The 19,666-nt window shown below is 34.7% G+C and overlaps 1 protein-coding gene across 6 annotated transcripts; it reads left to right on the forward strand.

Annotated features, from left to right (window-relative positions):
* The first annotated feature begins 7,463 nt into the window (after nucleotides 1–7,463).
* On the forward strand, nucleotides 7,464–13,252 carry LOC113709318 (uncharacterized). 6 transcript variants are annotated; one of them, XM_027232064.2, is made up of 3 exons: nucleotides 7,464–7,770; nucleotides 12,392–12,563; nucleotides 12,676–13,252. In XM_027232064.2, the coding sequence occupies exon 3, from the start codon at nucleotides 12,770–12,772 to the stop codon at nucleotides 13,115–13,117; it is 348 nt and encodes a 115-aa protein (XP_027087865.1). In that variant the 5' UTR covers nucleotides 7,464–7,770; nucleotides 12,392–12,563; nucleotides 12,676–12,769; the 3' UTR covers nucleotides 13,118–13,252. The 6 variants fall into 6 exon arrangements, with proteins under 6 accessions (XP_027087865.1, XP_027087866.1, XP_027087868.1 ...); XM_027232065.2 differs by having other exon boundaries at nucleotides 12,681–13,252; XM_027232067.2 differs by having other exon boundaries at nucleotides 12,392–12,535; nucleotides 12,681–13,252.
* The last annotated feature ends 6,414 nt before the right edge of the window (nucleotides 13,253–19,666 follow it).

Genomic DNA, 19,666 nt, shown 5'->3' on the forward strand with positions numbered 1-19,666 from the left:
ACTAACATACCTCCTGAGGTTGTGTCTCTTCTGCAGGAGTATGCGGATATCTTCCCCGAGGATGTGCCAAGTGGATTGCCCCCACTCCGAGACATTGAGCATCAAATTGATTTCATCCCTGGAGTTTCATTGCCAAACCGACCAACTTACAAAAGCAACCCGGAGAAGACCAAGGAGTTGCAAAGGCAAGTGGATGAGTTGCTTGGCAAGGGATGGGCACGTGAGAGTTTGAGCTCGTATGCTGTCCCAGTCATTTTAGTGCCTAAGAAAGATGGTACGTGAAGGATGTGTACCGACTGTAGAGCTGTAAATGCCATCATGGTAAAGTATCGTCACCCTATACCTCGCTTAGATTATATGCTTGATGAGTTACATGGGACTGTGTTCTTTACCAAAATTGATGTCAAAAGTGGGTACCATCAACTTAGGATTAAAGAGGGGGATGAATGGAAAACTACTTTCGAAACTAAGTATGGATTGTATGAATGGTTAGTGATGCCTTTTGGGCTCACTAATGCACCTAATACTTTCATGAGATTAATGAATCATGTGCTACGTCCATTCTTGGGAAAATTTGTGGTAATTTACTTTGATGATATCCTAATATATAGCAAGTCTTACGATGAACACCTTGAGCATATTAGGGCGGTTATGGATGTACTTCAATGAGAGAAGCTTTATGTCAATCTCAAGAAGTGCAATTTTTGCTCTAATGAGCTTGTGTTTCTAGGGTTTGTTATAAGTGCGCAGGGAATGAAGGTGGATGATCAAAAGGTGAAAGCTATTCAAGAGTGGCCAACACCAAGGTCTGTGGGTGATGTTTGAAGTTTCCATGGAGTTGCGGGTTTTTATAGGAGATTCGTGAGGGACTTTAGCACCATTACTACACCCTTGGCCGAATTGATCAAGAAGAATGAGAATTTTCGCTGGGGAGATTCTCAAGAAAAGGCTTTTACCGCTTTAAAGCACAAACTCACACACGCACCTGTACTTGCGTTACCTGATTTCTCTAAAACATTTGAGATCGATTGTGATGCTTCAGGTATTGGAGTTGGAGCTGTGTTGAACCAAGGTGAACAACCTATTGCCTACTTTAGTGAGAAACTCAATGGGCTGCACTGAATTACTCAACTTATGATAAAGAGTTGTATGTCCTCATTCGAGCACTACAAGTGTGGTAGCATTACTTAAGGCCTAAGGAATTCGTGATACACACTGATCATGAGTCCCTTAAGTACCTTAAGGCCCAACACAACTTGAGCAAGAAGCATGCAAGGTGGATTGCATTCGTGGAGCCATTTCCGTACGTTATTAAATACAAGGCTGGTAAGTCCAATGTGATCGTGGATGCACTCTCACGAAGGTACTGTCTAATCACTTCTTTAGATGTTAAGTTGTTGGGATTTGAGCTAATTAAAGAGCTCTATGCATAAGATAGTGACTTCGATGAGCTATACATTTCTTGCAAACACACCGGGCAAGATAAGTTCTTCATTTCTGATGGGTACTTGTTCTGTGCCAATCGGCTTTGCATCCCACATGGATCAATCCGTGAGCTTTTGGTAAGGGAATCCCATTCGGGTGGACTTATAGGGCACTTTGGGGTTGATAAAACTCTTGCCATGCTGCAGGAACATTTCTATTGGCTGCACATGAGGAGAGATGTTGCACGGGTGGTGGAGCGCTGCTTAGCGTGTAAGAGAGTTAAATCCAAGGTACACCCTTATGGCCTTTACACCCCATTACCTATTTCTAGAGTACCATGGATTGACATTTCTATGGATTTTATACTCGGGTTGCCTAGATCCAAGTTTGGCCATGACTCCATTTATGTGGTAGTTGATAGATTCTCTAAGATGGCACACTTCATTGCTTGTCACAAAACGGATGATGCATCCCATATTGCTCACTTGTTCTTTAAAGAGATTGTGCGACTGCATGACATTCCTAGGACCATTGTTCCTGATAGAGATGTCAAATTTCTCAACTATTTTTGGAAGACACTCTGGTCTAAGTTAGGCACCAAATTGCTATTCTCTACTGCTAGCCACCCCCAAACTGATGGTCAAACTGAGGTGGTGAATCGTACATTAGGTACCTTGTTGCGTGCCATCATAAAAAAGAACTTGAAAACATGGAAAGAATGTTTACCTCATGTTGAGTTTGCTTATAATAGGGCTGTCCATTCTACTACTGGTTTCTTTCCATTTGAATGTGTTTATGGTTTTAATCATCTAATACCTCTTGATCTAGTGCCATTACCTAGTAATGAGCGCGCACACTTGGATGGTAAGAAACGTGTAGATTTTGTTAAGCAACTTCATGAGAAAGTCAGGGCCAACATTGAGAGGAGAACTGCTCAATATGTCAAGCAAGCTAACAAAGGTCGCCAAAAACTGACTTTCGAACCTGGCGATTGGGTGTGGTTGCACATGCGCAAGGAACGTTTCCCTATGCAAAGGCGAAATAAACTACAACCACGGGGTGATGGACCTTTTCAAGTGTTGGAGCGCATTAATGACAACGCTTACAAACTTAATCTTCCAGGTGAGTATGGAGTTAGTGCTACATTTAATGTCTCTGACCTAGCTTCTTTTGATGCAGATGAAGCTTTTGATTTGAGGGCAAATCCTTCTCAAGAGGAGGGGAATGATAGCATCATAGTACATGGGCACGCCAACAATGGCTCGAGTGATCGAGGGGCCGAGGACCGCGTGCAAGCTCCAAACGGGCCCATCACTAGGGCTCGTGCAAAGAGATTTCGTGAGCAACTCAATGTACTTGTACAGGCCATACACAAGTCCTTTGAGGGATTCATACACTCCAGTGAAGGTGATCGAGGTCCGGTATTGAGCATTGAAGCTATACCAGAGGTTTAGGGTTTTGCCAAACCTCGTTTCCTATTACAATAGTTTCATTTATTTACGTGTTAGTTTGATTAGGTTGAATAATTGGCTAAGTGCATGTTGCACATAGAATCGCCAAGAGTAGGATTGCTATTTTGTTCATCACTATATGTTAAGGTGGGTTGCCTAGGAAGGAAAGCCCGCATGAAGCCCTATCTGTTGAGGGTTGAGGCCATCGTTTCCATTTCCGTTTCCTTCACTAGTTAGGACCCATACCAGCCGTACCTTTAGCTTTACTTTCCTTATCAGATTAGGTACTACTTGTACCCTATATAAGGGGCCATAATACATCAATAAAAGGGAAGACACTTTTATCATAAATCAAGTGAGATAATTTTCTCTATAGCTTTCGAGTATCCCTTGAACAACTTAGAGTTATACTCTAGTGTTCTTGTTGGCTTATCACTTCAAGAATCACACTTGAGTTGTGGCGCCTTCTACACTTTCCTGAGGTTCACTAATTCGTTTGATTACGGGTTGAGATAATATCAATAAGTTCGTAGTCACGGGGATTAGAGGGGTCGTAGGGTTTCCACTGCTACCTTCCTTGGTCGTCAATCACAAATCCAACAAGCGATCTTGGGTCGCGAATCTTCGTCACCAACGAGATACGTATCATGAAGTCCCTAATTTAAATATGAAGAGAAGTACCATTAACCAAGGGAGTTATATGACCAAGTAAATGCATCAAGAGAGGTTTATCCTTCGGAAACCAAGATTTGAAATGAAAGTTCAAAGTTCCAAAGAGACCTTGTATTAAACCATGAAAAAAAACTTAAAACAGTCCAACAATCACAAAGGATGGTGGAAAGTTCTTAAAGGAGTAATTTGGTTGAAAACAGAAATTTTCCATTCTAGAGGGACATTATTTTGAAAAATCGTATCTAGAGTTTCGTAAGTCCAAAAATGGAAAACTTTATACTGTTGGAATCTTGGTTTAGAGTACTAAAAGTTCCTAGAAAACACTTTTCTAAGATTCTAAACGGAAGACATTCAAATTTCATCTCAAAGTGGCTGACTTGAGCTTACAAGACAGTTTCGGTCATGTTTTTTGGCAAACTTTGGAAATTCGGTAAAATTCACAGAAAGTGAACTAGCCTCTGAAATTTGTAACACAATAAGAGTTCTAAACAAAGTTTCAAACACAACAAACAAAACTAAATTCGGAGTTTCGAGCATCGAGATACATCAGTTCAAAGTTGGTCACATTTTGCTAACTGTTCAGTCATTTTCCAGATTTGAAAAGCTATCTTTGAAGTATCATTTAGCCATTGAAATGGCATTGAAAATACACCAAATTTGGTACACTAAATCTTCCATATGTTAACTATATCTCTACCAAAATTTCATGTGAAAACTCATGTGGGAAGGCAGTTAACAAAATAATCAAAGTTCGTGAAATTCCCAAAGCAAATCTGCCATCTCACCATTTTCTTTCTTTCCAAAAGCTTAGTACCATGAAATCAGTCCCAATCCACTTCATTTTTTAAACCAAGGTTCCATAAAAATTTGATAAGCAATTGGTGGGTAATTGACATCAAAATTTTCGAAATAAAACCTCCCACAACAAACTAGACCAGTCGGCCAGCAAGAAGGAAAAGTTTTCCAGTTTTCCAGTTTTGCCACGGTTTGGAAATTGAACCATATCTCACTCAATACAACTTGAAATTGAGAATGTTGGTGGCGTTGAAAACTAGGTTCAAAATTCCACATTTCATCAGAAGAAATCATTTCCAAAATCAGTTCAAAAGTAGTTCAAATTCAAGCCATAAGTTACAGCTTCTCATTTCCATTCGAATGAACAGGCTGAACAGAACAGCCGACTTTATCAGTTCATTGCAGTTCACACAAAACGAACTAGACAGTGATTTTTATACCGTTAGAAAACTACAGATGTCTAGTTTCAAATGCCACAAATGACACTCGATTTTGACTTTTGTACAAAGAGTTATGTTCAATCAAAGATACACTGTTCAGGCCTTCGGATGACCATTTCCAGATTTTTTGCAGTTTCGAAAATTCTAGTTTTGCTCAACCAAATAAAATGATTTTTGGTAGACACTTTCAACACACAATATACAACATATATCAACCAATTTCACAGCCAAAAAACCAACAAAAAATCAAAATTCAAGCAAGAACAACAACAGGGCAGATTCGGCCATCTTGCTTCCTCTCACGGTTTTCTCTCTTTCTTTTTCCTCTTCTAGTTCTTCCATTAAAACTCATCACAAACACACTAACACACACATAAACATCATGGCAGCCCTCATATAACTAAGGTGGGAGTTTATAGAGCCCACTTCAACCAACCAAATCCAAGCAACAACAACAATAAGGAAGCTACAAGCTTCAAAACCAAGAAATGAAACAAGAAAGTAAAAGCTTTGGTGGAGGTGTTTATACCTTCAAAACTTAAGATGAAACCAGAAATTTTTAGCCGAAACTCTCCAGGAAAAGTCCTCAAGATTGCTCCTTACTCCTAGATGAAGTGTTACTCCAAGTTATTTACGATTTGGTGGAGGTTTGGTGAGTGAAATCAAGCTAAACAAATGAAGTTTTTCCTTCCCTTTTTCTTTCTTGTTGGTCTGGCCGAAAATGAGGGAGTGAGGACAGAGAGATGAGGGTTTGTTTGTGTGATGAAACTTGGAGGGAAAGAATGAAATAGTAGCTTTAAGTTTGGTACAAAACGTCAGCTCTTAATAGAGTCCAAATGGTGTTTTGTACTACCACTTTCTCTCGGGTTTGATTCACTTGAGCACTAAACCTCCAATTTAACTCCTTTAATATGATAATTTCTTACCCTTCGTAGTCTAATATTAAATCCTCAAATCTCTAATTAGTCGTACCGGCGCGACTTTCGGGAAACTATTGACGCGCGCGCAGTAAAAGCTTAATTTTAACTAACTCACATCTAATCTCTCAATTAATTTTTCTTAGTCTATTATTAATCATTCTTAATTCTCCAAGACTAATGTACTCTCAGATCGAATATAGCCTCGAAAAACGTGTACTCATTATTTCTCGCTAAACGAGCCGTAGAAAAATTAAATTTTCTAACGAAACGTTTTAAAATTATAAAAGGGACATTTTTGCATACAAATGGACTTAAAATGGATGAAATAAATTATTTGGGATAAACGGGTGAATAAATTATTAAATAAACCAGTGAAATAAAATAAAAATAAGAAAAATTTTGGGTCCTCACATTTTGTTCATTTATTGATTGATTCATTGTATGATCATTTAGAAAAGATGGTAAATTTCATATTGAACAAAAAGTGCCCATAACTTGATTAGTTTTATAATCAACCTAAGTCACTCCCCTCTTAAATTGTTTTCGGGCCTTACAGTTTGTGACGTTTTCAAGTTGGTAACAAAAGTTATTTTCATTATTATAAAATATTTCAAGTTATTTTTACAAGTATTGTAAACTATTTATAATTTAAATATCTTAATATTTCTTTTCCAAACCAATGATATAAAAAGCTATTAAAGGGTCCTGCTATTAACTTTTGAATTTCAATTAATGAACCATATTAACCAAATTTACAAAAATTAAGAAATGAAATTAATATGTTATGACAATTAAGAGTCCACAAAAAAATGTAAATTTAGAATCAGATTATCCTCTCTCATCTAAAATGAGTTTTTTTAACATTATTTTTTGAATCTTGTTGCAAAAGTTGAAAAAAATATCCAAAGTAGGGGAGATAAATGAGATTTTTTAAAATTCAATGGTTCTAAAAGATACATCAGAGAAGGGTATTTTGAAATTATCTCTTTATCATTTTCACTTGGGTTAATGACAATTTATCCCCTTAAGTATATCCTAATTTTCACTTTTACCTCTAATCTTTATTACTTAATCCCCTTAAAGACAAAAATACTTCTCTATTATACTAAGCTTTTATTTTCAAAATTTTTAATTCCTTAAATTATTGAACTTTAACCCATGATTTAATTTTGACCACTCTAATTGGTGGTGGTAAAGTTTTGCATAAGAATTGAGATGAGTGTATAAATATATATATATATATATATATATATATATATATATATATATATATATATTAGGGAATACACTAACAATTGATTAATTTTAAAAAATGGTTAGAAAAAAATCTTACCAACCAAAATTTCATTATAGGAAAAATAACAAATAAAATGTTTAGTATTGACATGTGAATGTGTGATTGTAAAAATGAGTAATTGACTGTGAATAGTGTAATTACAAGGAAATATAATAAAATTTTTTCTTGGTTTCTTAAATTGGAAAATAAATGAATTTGACTTTTAAAAAATATATATATATATATAGTTTTTTAATTATATAAATTAGAGAATGGGCATTCTAATTTTCTGTTACAGAATATTGTCTTAGAAACAAAAATTTACAAAAATAAAACTAATTTAGAATGAAAAAGACAAACGGGATAAAAAAGGAAAAAAATTACATAATAAAAGCTATTTTTGTCCCTCAAGGAGTTAAGTGATACAGAATAAAGGTTAAGGGGTGAAGTGAGAATTAGATATAACTCAAGGGGTTAAATTACGGTTAACCCTTCTCACATTGTACAGCTTCAAACCAGATTGGCACTATCTGGTCAAAGCAGCCACAGGGCCCTGGCGTTCTTCTTTCCTCCCTCCCATCTCTTCTCCAAAATTCACCGCCACCCGCCGCCGTGAATATGATATTGAAAGCTTCCTCGTCTTCTTCGCCTTTTTACTTTTCCTTCTCCTTCTTTTGAATATCTGCTACCCACTTGCTGTTTAGTGAAGAGTCTTCAAAGAGAGAATCTTGGGTTAAAGATTGACTTCTTATGGCTGTCTTTCTGTGCAATTTCTCATAAATTGGATACGGGTAAGTTTTTTTAATAATAATTTGTTGATACCCTAAAAGTCCATGAAAATCATGGTGAAAACCTCCGTTCATGGATATCTGATGAGTCCATACGGGTTGACTCGGCCGCTCTTTTGAGTCCCAGAGTCGACTCTGCCCGAATCTTCCGAGTCTGAACGAGTTTCCACCGGGTCTACCATCTCCGGGATATGGACCGGAAGCTGACCATATGTTCAGATTACTCAGCTGTTTGTTTTAAAAGTTTTTATTAAGTTTACAAACGTCAAATTTTATGCTTTTTTTTTCCAAAGGAGATATTCATTAGCTTTAATGAGTTTTCTCTGATTTTTGGAACTCAGTTGTGCCTATTTGTTTTATTTATTCATTCATATTTATTATTGTGAATGTGAATGTTTGTGATAGAATGCGTGCTTTATTCTTGCAGCATTTTCCAACAGAGGCTCAAGATCAAAACCTCTCTCTTTTATGTTTTTGTGCGTCTATTTCTCTTAAATTGTTCATGCTTACCGAAGTGTTCAAATTCTCCTTTAAATTAACTGAATGCATGTTGGTCTGTGTTTAAATCAATTTATTGTTTCATTCCTGTTTTTTTCTTTCTACTAGTAACTTGGTACACTTAGAACCCAGTAAAGAGTGGCAACTCCTAATTTTTGAAAAAAAAATATTCCTTCACATGTTGTGTTTGTCCTTTTGAAGCCCCCCACTTTGAAATTGATGCAATTTGGTCCTTCATGTATAGAATATAGAAAGTACCATTTTGGTTCCAATGCCAATCTATGCGGCTTTATGGCATGAAAAAGTCACATGTCTTGGTGGTAATCTCATGTGCAAAAGAGGCATCACATGCCTGCCTTACCCAGATGCTAGTGTATGCCAATCACATGTCTAGTCCCACTAAAAATGTAGAACCTGCAGTGAAAAACCTGCTCATCAGGCTCATTATTTTGAGAAGAAAAGTTTTCCTTGAGAAATGGAAATTACGCAATTTGTTTGAACAAAATTTTTCCAACCTAGAAGCGTCCTTTATCTAGTCTGACCTAATGGCTCTAACTCAGGAGCTTTAATAGCTCAAACTAAGAGGGGTCTGTTCAAGATCAGAAGGAAATGAATTTATGGGGAGCCAAAGTATATTTTCAATAACCCTTTTTGGTGTCTTTAATTGGTCAAATTCAGACGTGAAGTCTGGAGCTATTCATATTGTTCAAACTAATTTGTTGTTTGGATGAATTTTGGGTTGAGTGTCAATACAAGGATGTCTGTTGGTAGTGGACAAGGCTGGCCGATAAGATTGAGTATATGACTGGAGCTGTTTTGGCCAGAGAAGATTGAGTACATGACTGGAGCTGTTTTGGCTAGAAAACTTTGGTGGTGAATGATGTGGTTGATGCTAGTGAGGACACATTTCTGGTGGCTGGGTATTTGATTAATATAGGTTCACCAGTCAACTTAGGGAGACTGATTTTGCTTTATTATGATTTCCAATTTAAGTCTACTACTACTTTTTGAGTGGCAGTAGACATTCGACCAACATGTGATGATATTTGGGAGAAATGGGTCTTGTTTGGCCCTAAAATTAGGAATACATAGCTGTTATGTAAGTTTTGTCGGGCCAAAAGGTGGCCTGAGATGGTTTTGAGACAAAAATTGTTCATTCTAAATTCATGCTGAAAGCTAAGAGTAATGCTTGGTAGCAGCACAAAAATTCTAGGATTGATGAAGAGAAAACACAAAATTTTCAGGGATGTCAGCTTCTAGGCTATTTGATTGCGTAGTAGATTAAGTGTAAATTTTAGGCTATAACTGAGATGAAAAACTTCTGGCGGTGCCTAAAATGGGTACTTAAAGGGCTCTGAACATGTTGTTGCCTTAAACTGAAGAAGACGAAAATACCCTTATGAGGCACATGCCTAGTACATATGCACCAGCTAAACAAAACTGATCCTAAAACTACAAAACACATGGAATTAACAGTATGCTAACGCAACAGTCTAAGTTCTAAAATGTTTTTGCATCATGTCCACTCTGAGGGATTAAATTGGGATTAAATTGCATCCTTTTGAAAGTGAGGGACTATAAAGCAGACAAATGCAGAATGTGAGGGAGCATTTCTTTGATCCTCTCAAATCATTCTTACCATTTTTTTCTTTTTATCATCTTTTCATCCCTTTGTTTTGTGTTTCATCGAAAATTTCAAAACTATTTTATATACTTTTTCGTCTTGCAGTGGTTAAGACTAAATTTGGGCATGACAGGTGAAAGCAGAACCTTGAATAAGTGCTGATTTGATCTGAATACTGATGTTCTGCTAGCATAATTCAAAAGAATATGCAAGTTTTGATTAAGCATAGCAGAAAATAACACCAAAAAAATGTTGGAAGTAAAAATTATAGAACTTTAGTGGTAATTTATCCAATAAGAGAGATAGGGTTAAGTTCTCCAGAATTTGAATTATAAGTTTACGTTGTAAGAGTAAGAGAATTAGTAGTAGGTGAGAATAATGTTTTCCAAGAAGCAGGAAGAAAATCTAAAAGAAATAATGGAAATTTTAATGGGCTACAAAGGAAGTTTTTTAGTATATCCTATTAAGAAATCTGCATAAGCAATGTTCTAATAGGAGGACAAGTAAATCTTGGAAAGCCTAATCCAACGAAGGGAAATGAAGATGAGAGGAGTAGGAAAAGGTAAAGAAAATTTGAAGATGGCGATAGAAGAAAAAAAAAGATATGATCAGTACTTGAATAAATTGGAGGAATGGAAATTAAATAGCTGATAGTATGATGATACAAAGTGGATGAGAAGAACGAAAGATTTTTGTTGTTTAATCTATAGCAGTTTCTGATATGTTGATCCGCAAAATCACCTGTGTGTGTGTGACATTTTGTTTTAACATGTACATTGTTTGCAAAAGGTCCAAATTCTCACATGCTTAGCATGTGCTACTTGATGATCGACTACTGCTGTCCTTAACATTAAAAGAGTCTGCCAGAGTAGGTGAAGCCAAACATTAAAAACCTGTTTAAGCTAGTCAGCAGCTTTTGTTGACATGTAACTGTATCAGTAGTAAGTGAACGTGTTAGAGTGTAAAGCCTAGCATTTAAACGTATAATATAGTTGATTTGCTATGTTCTTGCTGCTGTCTTTGAAGTTTGATCATCCAGTTTGTTGTCTTTGTAATAAGATGAGTAGTTTGTCATTCTCTAACTCCCAATTAGATAGTTCAGAGTTAAAACTATCTCATCTATTTTCTACTTTTCCTGTGTGTCTTTGCGAAACCAGTAGTTTCCTCTGTCAAAACAATCTGTTCTGGCCAATTTTAATTATAATCAAGCCTGGACCAGACAAGCTACTTTTACCTAGAACTGGTTGCTTGTCCATTTAATTAGTTGCTGAAACCTCGATTCAGAACCATGTTGGGACTGAGGTTAAAAAGGGTCAAAACTGGGGCCTTATAGGACCTTGGTGTTCTGAGTTTCCCTACCTTTTTTTTCCCTCAGGGTGATTTAAAAATGAAGTCCTAAAACAGATTTCGCAAGGACACAAGCAGGGAGAACCATAAAGAAAAAAGATATAGACTCACGAGTCATTGCAGAGAAAAAAATTGTAAGAGGAAAAGAAATTTCAGATCTCTAGTCGTACTTGATTCCCAACTTTGGAAATTTGCATTGTTACCATTATCAACCAAAAAATGTCCCTTCTTCACTAGTTATTCCTCATCCCTGTCTGCATATCTCATTTTTTCCATTCTTGTTTTAAAATCTGAGTTGGGTACTTGAAAAATATTGTATCATATTCTTCCACTCATATCTATCCTATGTTCTGAGATTGTTTAGTTACAAACTTTTTAGTTGGCAGTATTTTTCTTGGTTTTCTACCTTGGTTTAGTCTCAACTTATAAGTGTTATATTCTTTCTTCCAGGGGTTATGATTCTCTACTTTATCTTCTAATATTTCTATAGTTTTCAGTTGAAAATGCCAATTTTCTGCAAATGTCGAGTGATCTCACTTAAAAAAGCCTTAATTTGACATAATCAAAGAGAATCTTTTCAATTTATAAAAGGTCTCATGTTGTATTTTAGTATGAAGAGCATTTTAAAATCCGTTAAGCCTCTTTTGAGGAAAAAAATTGAGAATGTTGTCATTTTTGTTATTGCTACAGTTTATAATACCAATCCTGTGTTGAGACAGTATTGCTCAAAGAGTTTCTTAAATGGTAACTTGCGTGGTAACTTGCATTTAAGTGCTGGTTAAAATGTTTGAAATATGAAATGTAGTTCTATAAATATTTATGACACCTTGCTGGCACCATGTTAGTTTGTTTTTGGTAATGAGCCAACAGGTAGGACCAATTGTCCTCCTAATTTAGTAGCTTGGGTTGCTCGCGGCTTGGTAAAGTTGTGAAGACGCATAACATATATTTAATTTAGTCTTTTGAAGAAATTTGTACATGATCTTGTCATCCATATTTTAGTTGGCAGAAATCTAGTAGTACTACAATCCTCTTATGCGAGGGTTATGGTCCTTATGGATGTTGTGCAAGTTAACATTTACCCTTACTGCCTTTTTTAACTTCCGATGATATTCTTTCTTTCCAATTTTAAGCTGTTGTTTCTGTTTTTTTCAGGTGTAAAGGAGGGGTATTCATTGCATGAGTTCGAAACTGTATTCTAGGACACAGGTGAAGAAATGATGAACTCTTTCCCACCTCCCTAGCACCTTGCTCCAAAAAAAGTTTAAATGAAAGGAGGCAGAGCTAAATAAAGCCAAAGTCAGTTTACCTTCTTAACTATTATCTGGTGTGCCTCTTGGAAGTTACAAAACAGAATCAAGATTTTGTTTAGATATGTTTGTGATTGGCAATAGCATGCTCACTGGGTTATTTGTATCCTTTGTGCTCGCTTGTCGCAGTTCAGAGGGCCATATTTATCTGTAAAGGAATTTGTTAAAGCCTACGAAGCAACTTGTTCAAATTCTCACCGTTCTAGGAAATTGTTCAAGGTGAATGGATCCCAAACAAGAAGAAGAGACATCATCTGTACATCAGAGAAGAAGCTCAGAAGGGTTGGAGTCAACAACTTTGAATTATGTGAGCAGAGTGAAAAGGCTGCTGTCCCGTCGAATGTTAGTAGGGATCAAAGATGGAAGATTCTTCTTGGGTAATTTCTACTGCATGGATAAGCAAGGAAATATCATCCTTCAAGATGCAGTTGAATATCGTTGTATTAGACGTTCTCCTGCTTCTCCAGTGGAACAGCGAGGCCTTGGTCTGATTCTCATCCCTTTTTCTTGTCGGATATCTTGTCATGTCGACTGCTCTGTTGAGGAACAGTTGTCCCTCTTATCCCTTTAGTACTAATAAAACCATTGTTCACGGGTATATGCATGTGAAGCTTTTTTGTTTACATTTTTGTTCTGGGACAGATGCATATGAAGTTCTTCTTTTGAAAAGTTATATAGAGTTACATCACGTAGTTTGGATGCTTAAGCTTTCGTCATTTCTCCCCTCGTACAGATGTCCATAAAAAATGACCATAAAAGACCATAACAGTGTATTTTTTTATGATCGAAATTTAAAAAGACCATAAAAGATCGGGAAATTTCGGAGGTATATATTTTTCATTTTTTCCTTGGTGGGATTGTTATGATTTTCAGTGGATTGGCAGCCTATCATAAGAAAGAGTAATACCTTGACTCTAAACCTTGAGATATGCGTATGTTTAAAAAAAAAAAATTGGTGCTGGCATCGGTGCTAGCTTTGCATCTAACAGTGGGAACAATGGTATCCTTCGAATTCTTGAATCGTTGTTTATAAACTTTCAACATGGGAAAGGGTACGTCTTTATCTTTTCTTCTTTTCTTAATCCCGCCCTCCCCCCTCCCAGCCAAAAAAGACAGTAGTAGATTTATTTGAAAGAAATAGCTAAATTTTTGTAAATAATATTTCATTTACATTATAAATATATTTTTCAACGTATCTTTTTATATTCTTAACCATTTTTTTTATCTCAAATACATCAGATCACAAAAATACTACAATAATTATTTCAAATAATATTCTATCCAAATGCAAATATCATCAACGAGAAAAGATAACCGTAAAAGTGAAGGCGCCCCGAGCCTCCCCGTGATGTACTACAATTCAACTTAGCATGCTTACCAAATTGTTTGAGCAGCCTTGTTTCGTGACATCACTACAGACACTAATTCAATAGCAATCGGACTAAGCAGCTGGCAAGCATCATCAATCAGCACACAGCAGCAAATAAGTCTGCATTTGGATCCCGGATTATCAGAGGTACAGAAGCAGCATCACCCTCAAAGGTGAGTGGAAAATTCGACTACTTACTGGCAAGGAAAATTTTATTAGCCAATATCTTAGCTACCTGAGGACTGCGATTTTAAACTCGGACCGAACCAGCCGGTCCGATCTATCGAACCGAAAACCGGCTAAGTGTTCAGTCCGAGTTGTTCTTCAAAACCGGAGGACTAAAAATCCGGTCAAATTCGAACAAAACCCGAGTTTGACCTGGAAAACCGGTTCAACAAGAGCATTTTTTTTTAAAAAAAAGGTCAATCTTTTTCAATATTATGTTTTGACTCCTAAATTGTTAAAACTTATTAATATATCTCAAATATTTCATACTTTATAAATGTTGTCCTAAAATTTGATGTTATTTTTCAATCAAATCCATGATTTTAATTCTAAACTTGTTAATGTTCATTAAATAATATAAATTGCTACTTGATCATTCTAATTTCTTTGCATTTTTTTGTTATTTGAAACATCAAATATATATGAATATACCTTTATTAATATTAACATACTTTTTAGGTATTTTATATACAATATTTTAATTTTTAAATAATTTTTATTTATGACATCATTCGGTTCAACCCCAATCGAACCCGGTCAAACTCATTGACCCCTGAGCTCGGTCGAGTCGATACCCGGTCCGAGTCTGAAAACATAGCCTGAGGATTGATTACATAGGCAAACTTTTAAAACAACCAGTTTTAAAACGCCCCAGCATCATTCCTTACCAAAACTCCTGCAGCAACCTCTTTCGAATTCTTAAAAAGGGATCCATCAAAGTCAATTGCTATGGCCCTCACGGGGGTGGTCCAGCAGTAAGCGGGCTCTTAAGGACTCTTGTGGTCCTGAATTCGAATCTTACCCTAAACTTGAACCCCCGTGACTCGCTCGAAATCGTTGTGTGGGGCCGTGGTGCACTCCTCCAGTTTGGTGTGCCGGTTCGGGTCCTAAGAGTTCGAGTCAGGGTATGTTCTTGGTTACCAAAAAAAAAATCAATTGCTATGCCACCAAGGGAGAAGACCAGGTAGCACTTGGTTTGTTGCCACAAACCAGGCATTTTACAAGGCTACCTATAAAAAACCGGCCATAGGGAATGCACAGCATCAATTAGGGGGCGTTTGGTAAAAGGGTATCAGAATGAAGGAATGGAATGAACTCTATAATTGGTATTTGGTTCACTGGAATGAAAATTGAAATCTTGGAATGATTTCTAAAAATTTGGTGTCTCTCCATTCCTTAGTAGAAGGGTGGGTTTTGTCCAAAACCCAAGTGTGATTCCAAGATTTTTTTACCGATTACATATTATTTAGTATAATTAATATTTATATATATTATATATATGTACATATTATAATATATACATATATATAATATATTATTATAATACTAGTATATTATATAAATCTATATTATAATTATTTAATTAAATATAATTATAATTATATAATATATATTATAAATTTATTAATATTATATAATAATATATTTATAATATATATGTATATTTATAAATGCTTATTATATTTGCATATAATTATAATATATACATGTACATAATATTAATAAATTATATAATTATAATTGTATTTATTATTTTAAACATAATAACTATATCTAATATTAATATGCATTGTATTTATATAAAATATTAGTACAATTAATATTTATATATTATATAATTATAATTATATATTTATATTATAACATTTGTATAATTATAATTAATTATATTTTTAATATTTAATTTAATTAGTTACAAACTTATAATAATGTTGTTATTATATTATATAATTATATATTATAATTATTTAGTTAAATATAATTATACTTATATAATATATATTATAAATTTATTAATATTATATAATATTATATTTATAATATATATGTATATTTATAAATGTACATTATATGTGCATATAATTATAATATATACGTGTATGTAATATTAATAAGTTATATAATTATAATTATAATTATTATTTTAAATATAATAATATGTAATAATAACTATATTTAATATGTAATATATATTATATTTAGATAAAATATTAGTATAATTAATATTTGCATATATTATATAATTATATATTTATATTTATATTATAACATTTATATATTTATATTTAATTATATATAATATTTAATTTAATTAGTTACAAACTTATAATAATATTATTATTATTTATATGTATTATATAATGTATATTAATTTATGTAATATAATTAATATTATCAATTATACTAATAATTGCACACGTTGACTAATAGAAATTATTAATTAGTTAGACTAAATTTACTAATACATTTATACTAATATATTTAATTAGTGAAAATTTCTTATATCCCATTTACAAAGAGCCAGTAACTATCATTTACGATGAGATTTATAATATATTTATTATATTTCATTCCGAAAGAGTCGATGAACCAAACATCAACTATAGTAATGATACACATTCCAGGTACTTGAACCAAACAAATGTATTGGAATGAATGACCTCATTCCAAACTTAGGATATCCGATTCCGAATCCGAATCCGATACCAATGTGCGAACCAAACGCCACCTTACTTGTATCTGGTTATGTACAATCTACGAAGGAATGTAGAACTCCACAAAGTTACCATCTCTGATATATTCTTAGTCATCAACATCCATAGAGTCTGCAATATTCTCTGATGTGAAGTATTTTTCTTTAGCCAACAAGAACATAAACGTTATCACGTTGACGTCAACATGATAACTCTGTGTGTCAATAAATTTATCACCAATGTTTTGAAAATTTAAAGGATCAATTGAAGAACTAGTAGTCCTTTAACACGGACAAGGCCAAAAGAAAAAAGAAAATAACTGAAACAATAAAAGACAAACTATGGACTAAATTAGTATTGTTCTAAGGCAGGAAAGGTGAATCTAGTGAACCGAGCTATCAGACTCATATTAAATCATGGTCTGGAAAGAAATCAGTCCCTCCGTGGCCTAATCCATACATGCAGGGCTGTTCTTGCATATTGACACTTATGTCCCTCATTTTAATTTTATTTTAAGAAAACATTTCTGAATCACAATGGAGAAACCCTATTTTTGCCACAAGAATATGACTTTTCGGGCAATTCAGATTAACGTAATTCATCAAAGTACTAGACTTCACTTTTGAGAGAGAGAGAGAGAGAGAGAGGAGAAAAGCATCATCTGTTGAGCAAATTAAACACGCTCTGTTTGTTCAATTTTCAACACCATTTTATGGGCGATTCAGATTATAACGTAATTCATCAAAGTACTAAACTTGACTTTTGAGAGAGAGAGAGAGGAGAGAAGCATCATACGTTGAGCAAATTAAACACGCTCTGTTTCTTCAATTTTCAACACCATTTTATGCCAGCTCATGCAAACCTGATCAACACTAATAGCCACTTAACTGTAGTAAGAAGCATTTATTTGTAGATATAACTAACATTAATGAACTCGGATTTCCTTCTCAAAACCAATTGAGTGGAGTGGCCCAACATCTTATATATATGGCTAGAAATCCTTGAAATAGCAATGTGGGATATTCTACTAACCCCCCTCCGCAAATGTGACTTGGTGAATGGACTTAAACTAGTAAAGAACCAAGTCACAAGTAAAACCTATAAACGCGGTAACAAATAAATCCAAGCCTAGCTTTGATACCATGATCAAAAACTTGGACTTCCATTTCAAAACCAATTGGCAATGAGTGGAGTGACCCAACATCTTATATATATGGTTGGAAATCCTTGAAATATCAACGTGGGATATTCCACTAACATTACTGTTTAAGTTTGTCTATCGCTCCACATGCAATATTTCTAGTTCGAAGTGCAAGATTTTACACTTTCATCCTCTAGAAATCTTGTTGCCTTATAATTTCCTTCAAGTACAATTAAAGGAAACCTACTCCTGTCTCGCTTTTCATCAGTAATCTTCTCGCTTTTGATTGAAGCCTTCAGCACTAGCGAAGACCTTAATTTGCATTTACAAGCAGTACAATCTCAACAGTCCCTTAAGCTATATAGAGAATCACTACATATTCAATAATGGATAAATTATGCAGTTTATCTCTCCTAGTGTACTTTCACTACCCACCCTAGCAAGACAGCTTATCTAACTCCTATGAAAATTTGCTATCCTGCAATACGATTGGAGGTCTCCATTGTCATCCAATCCCCAATATTGCCCTTCCTCTCATACCACCTTGTATTCAAGAATAATTACAACATTTATGTAGTTTTTGCTGCGTAACATCTATCTGATAAGTGTATTCGTACTTTTGGAAAATCAAATCATTTCTTATATGAACTATCAGTATAGCCAGGAATTAGCATAAGCAAGAAAACAACTAAAAAAGGACACTGATTATAGATTTAGACACTTGGATGCAAATGCAGAACAGACAAATGACATGCAAATCACACTTCATAATTGTCCCTTAAAGCATGAACTAGATTTACCTGCAAAGAAATCAGGGTAAAAGGTGTCCTTAGAAGAACCAAGACACCTCGCTGTATAAATATCGTAAAATGCACAACTGATCCAATAAGAACTGAAGGGACATTCGACGTGATCCAATTAGAAGTCTAACTCATGATGACTTACATGATTTAGACCGAGGCAGGATGTATGAATGGGAGCTATGTGCAATGCAACTTAAAGAAGATAAGAATACATACTTAACATTTTTAAGAAACCATCTATAATAGTATCTTCAACTACAGGATGCTGAATGGTATCTTCAACTCATGAGAGTGTGAAAGACCCTATCAGATAAAAAAAATTTTACATTCCTCTGTCAATTACTACGTCCATAGAACTTTGGGAATTTTTCCAATTAATCAGCAACCAATCAAGCTAGCATGAATTTGATACATAAGTGGACTATAAACTGTTGCCATGATCTCTCTGAACTTAGAAACTCTAGCTGGGCCTTCTGAAACTTTGCTCTAGTGTAAAAATCTGTATTTGAATGCCAACAAAAATGCATTTTAAGGCAAAAAAATAAAAAAAAATTCAAGACCCCAATTGAATGATTGTCGAGACCTTGAAAAGAGAAGGAAGGTAATAACATGATTGAACAACAGAAGTACTTTAACAAAATCGCAGAATAAACAAGAAGACATGATCGCAGAGAGAATGGGAGGAAAAGAAAATTCAATTACCATAAACCAAAAGCAAAGTGCAATAAATAGAGGGAAATTAATAAGCAACGAAGAGAAGCTGGCTAATATACTAAAACAGATTTCAAGAATACCCTTACTGCTGTACTATTAGAGAAAGATGCAATCCGACCTCTCCAAGGACATGAAGTATATGAAGATAGCTTTCCCTTTTCATAAATTCAAGAACCTCTGCACATCAGATCAAGATAGATTGACCAAGTAGAGTAAAGGCAGTTTTGCATTCTCGGTTTTCCTTCAATCGTTCCAGCAGCATCTATTTCATCAGGGCACAAGAATTGGTTGTGCAAAATATAAGAGTTGAACTATAAATGCAATTACATTACATATTGTTTCACAACATAATTAACACAAAGGAAAAAAAAACAACAAAAGTTCTTGTGACGCC

The sequence above is a fragment of the Coffea arabica genome, chromosome 9e (genome assembly GCF_036785885.1).
Source record: "Coffea arabica cultivar ET-39 chromosome 9e, Coffea Arabica ET-39 HiFi, whole genome shotgun sequence".
NCBI lineage: Eukaryota > Viridiplantae > Streptophyta > Magnoliopsida > Gentianales > Rubiaceae > Coffea > Coffea arabica.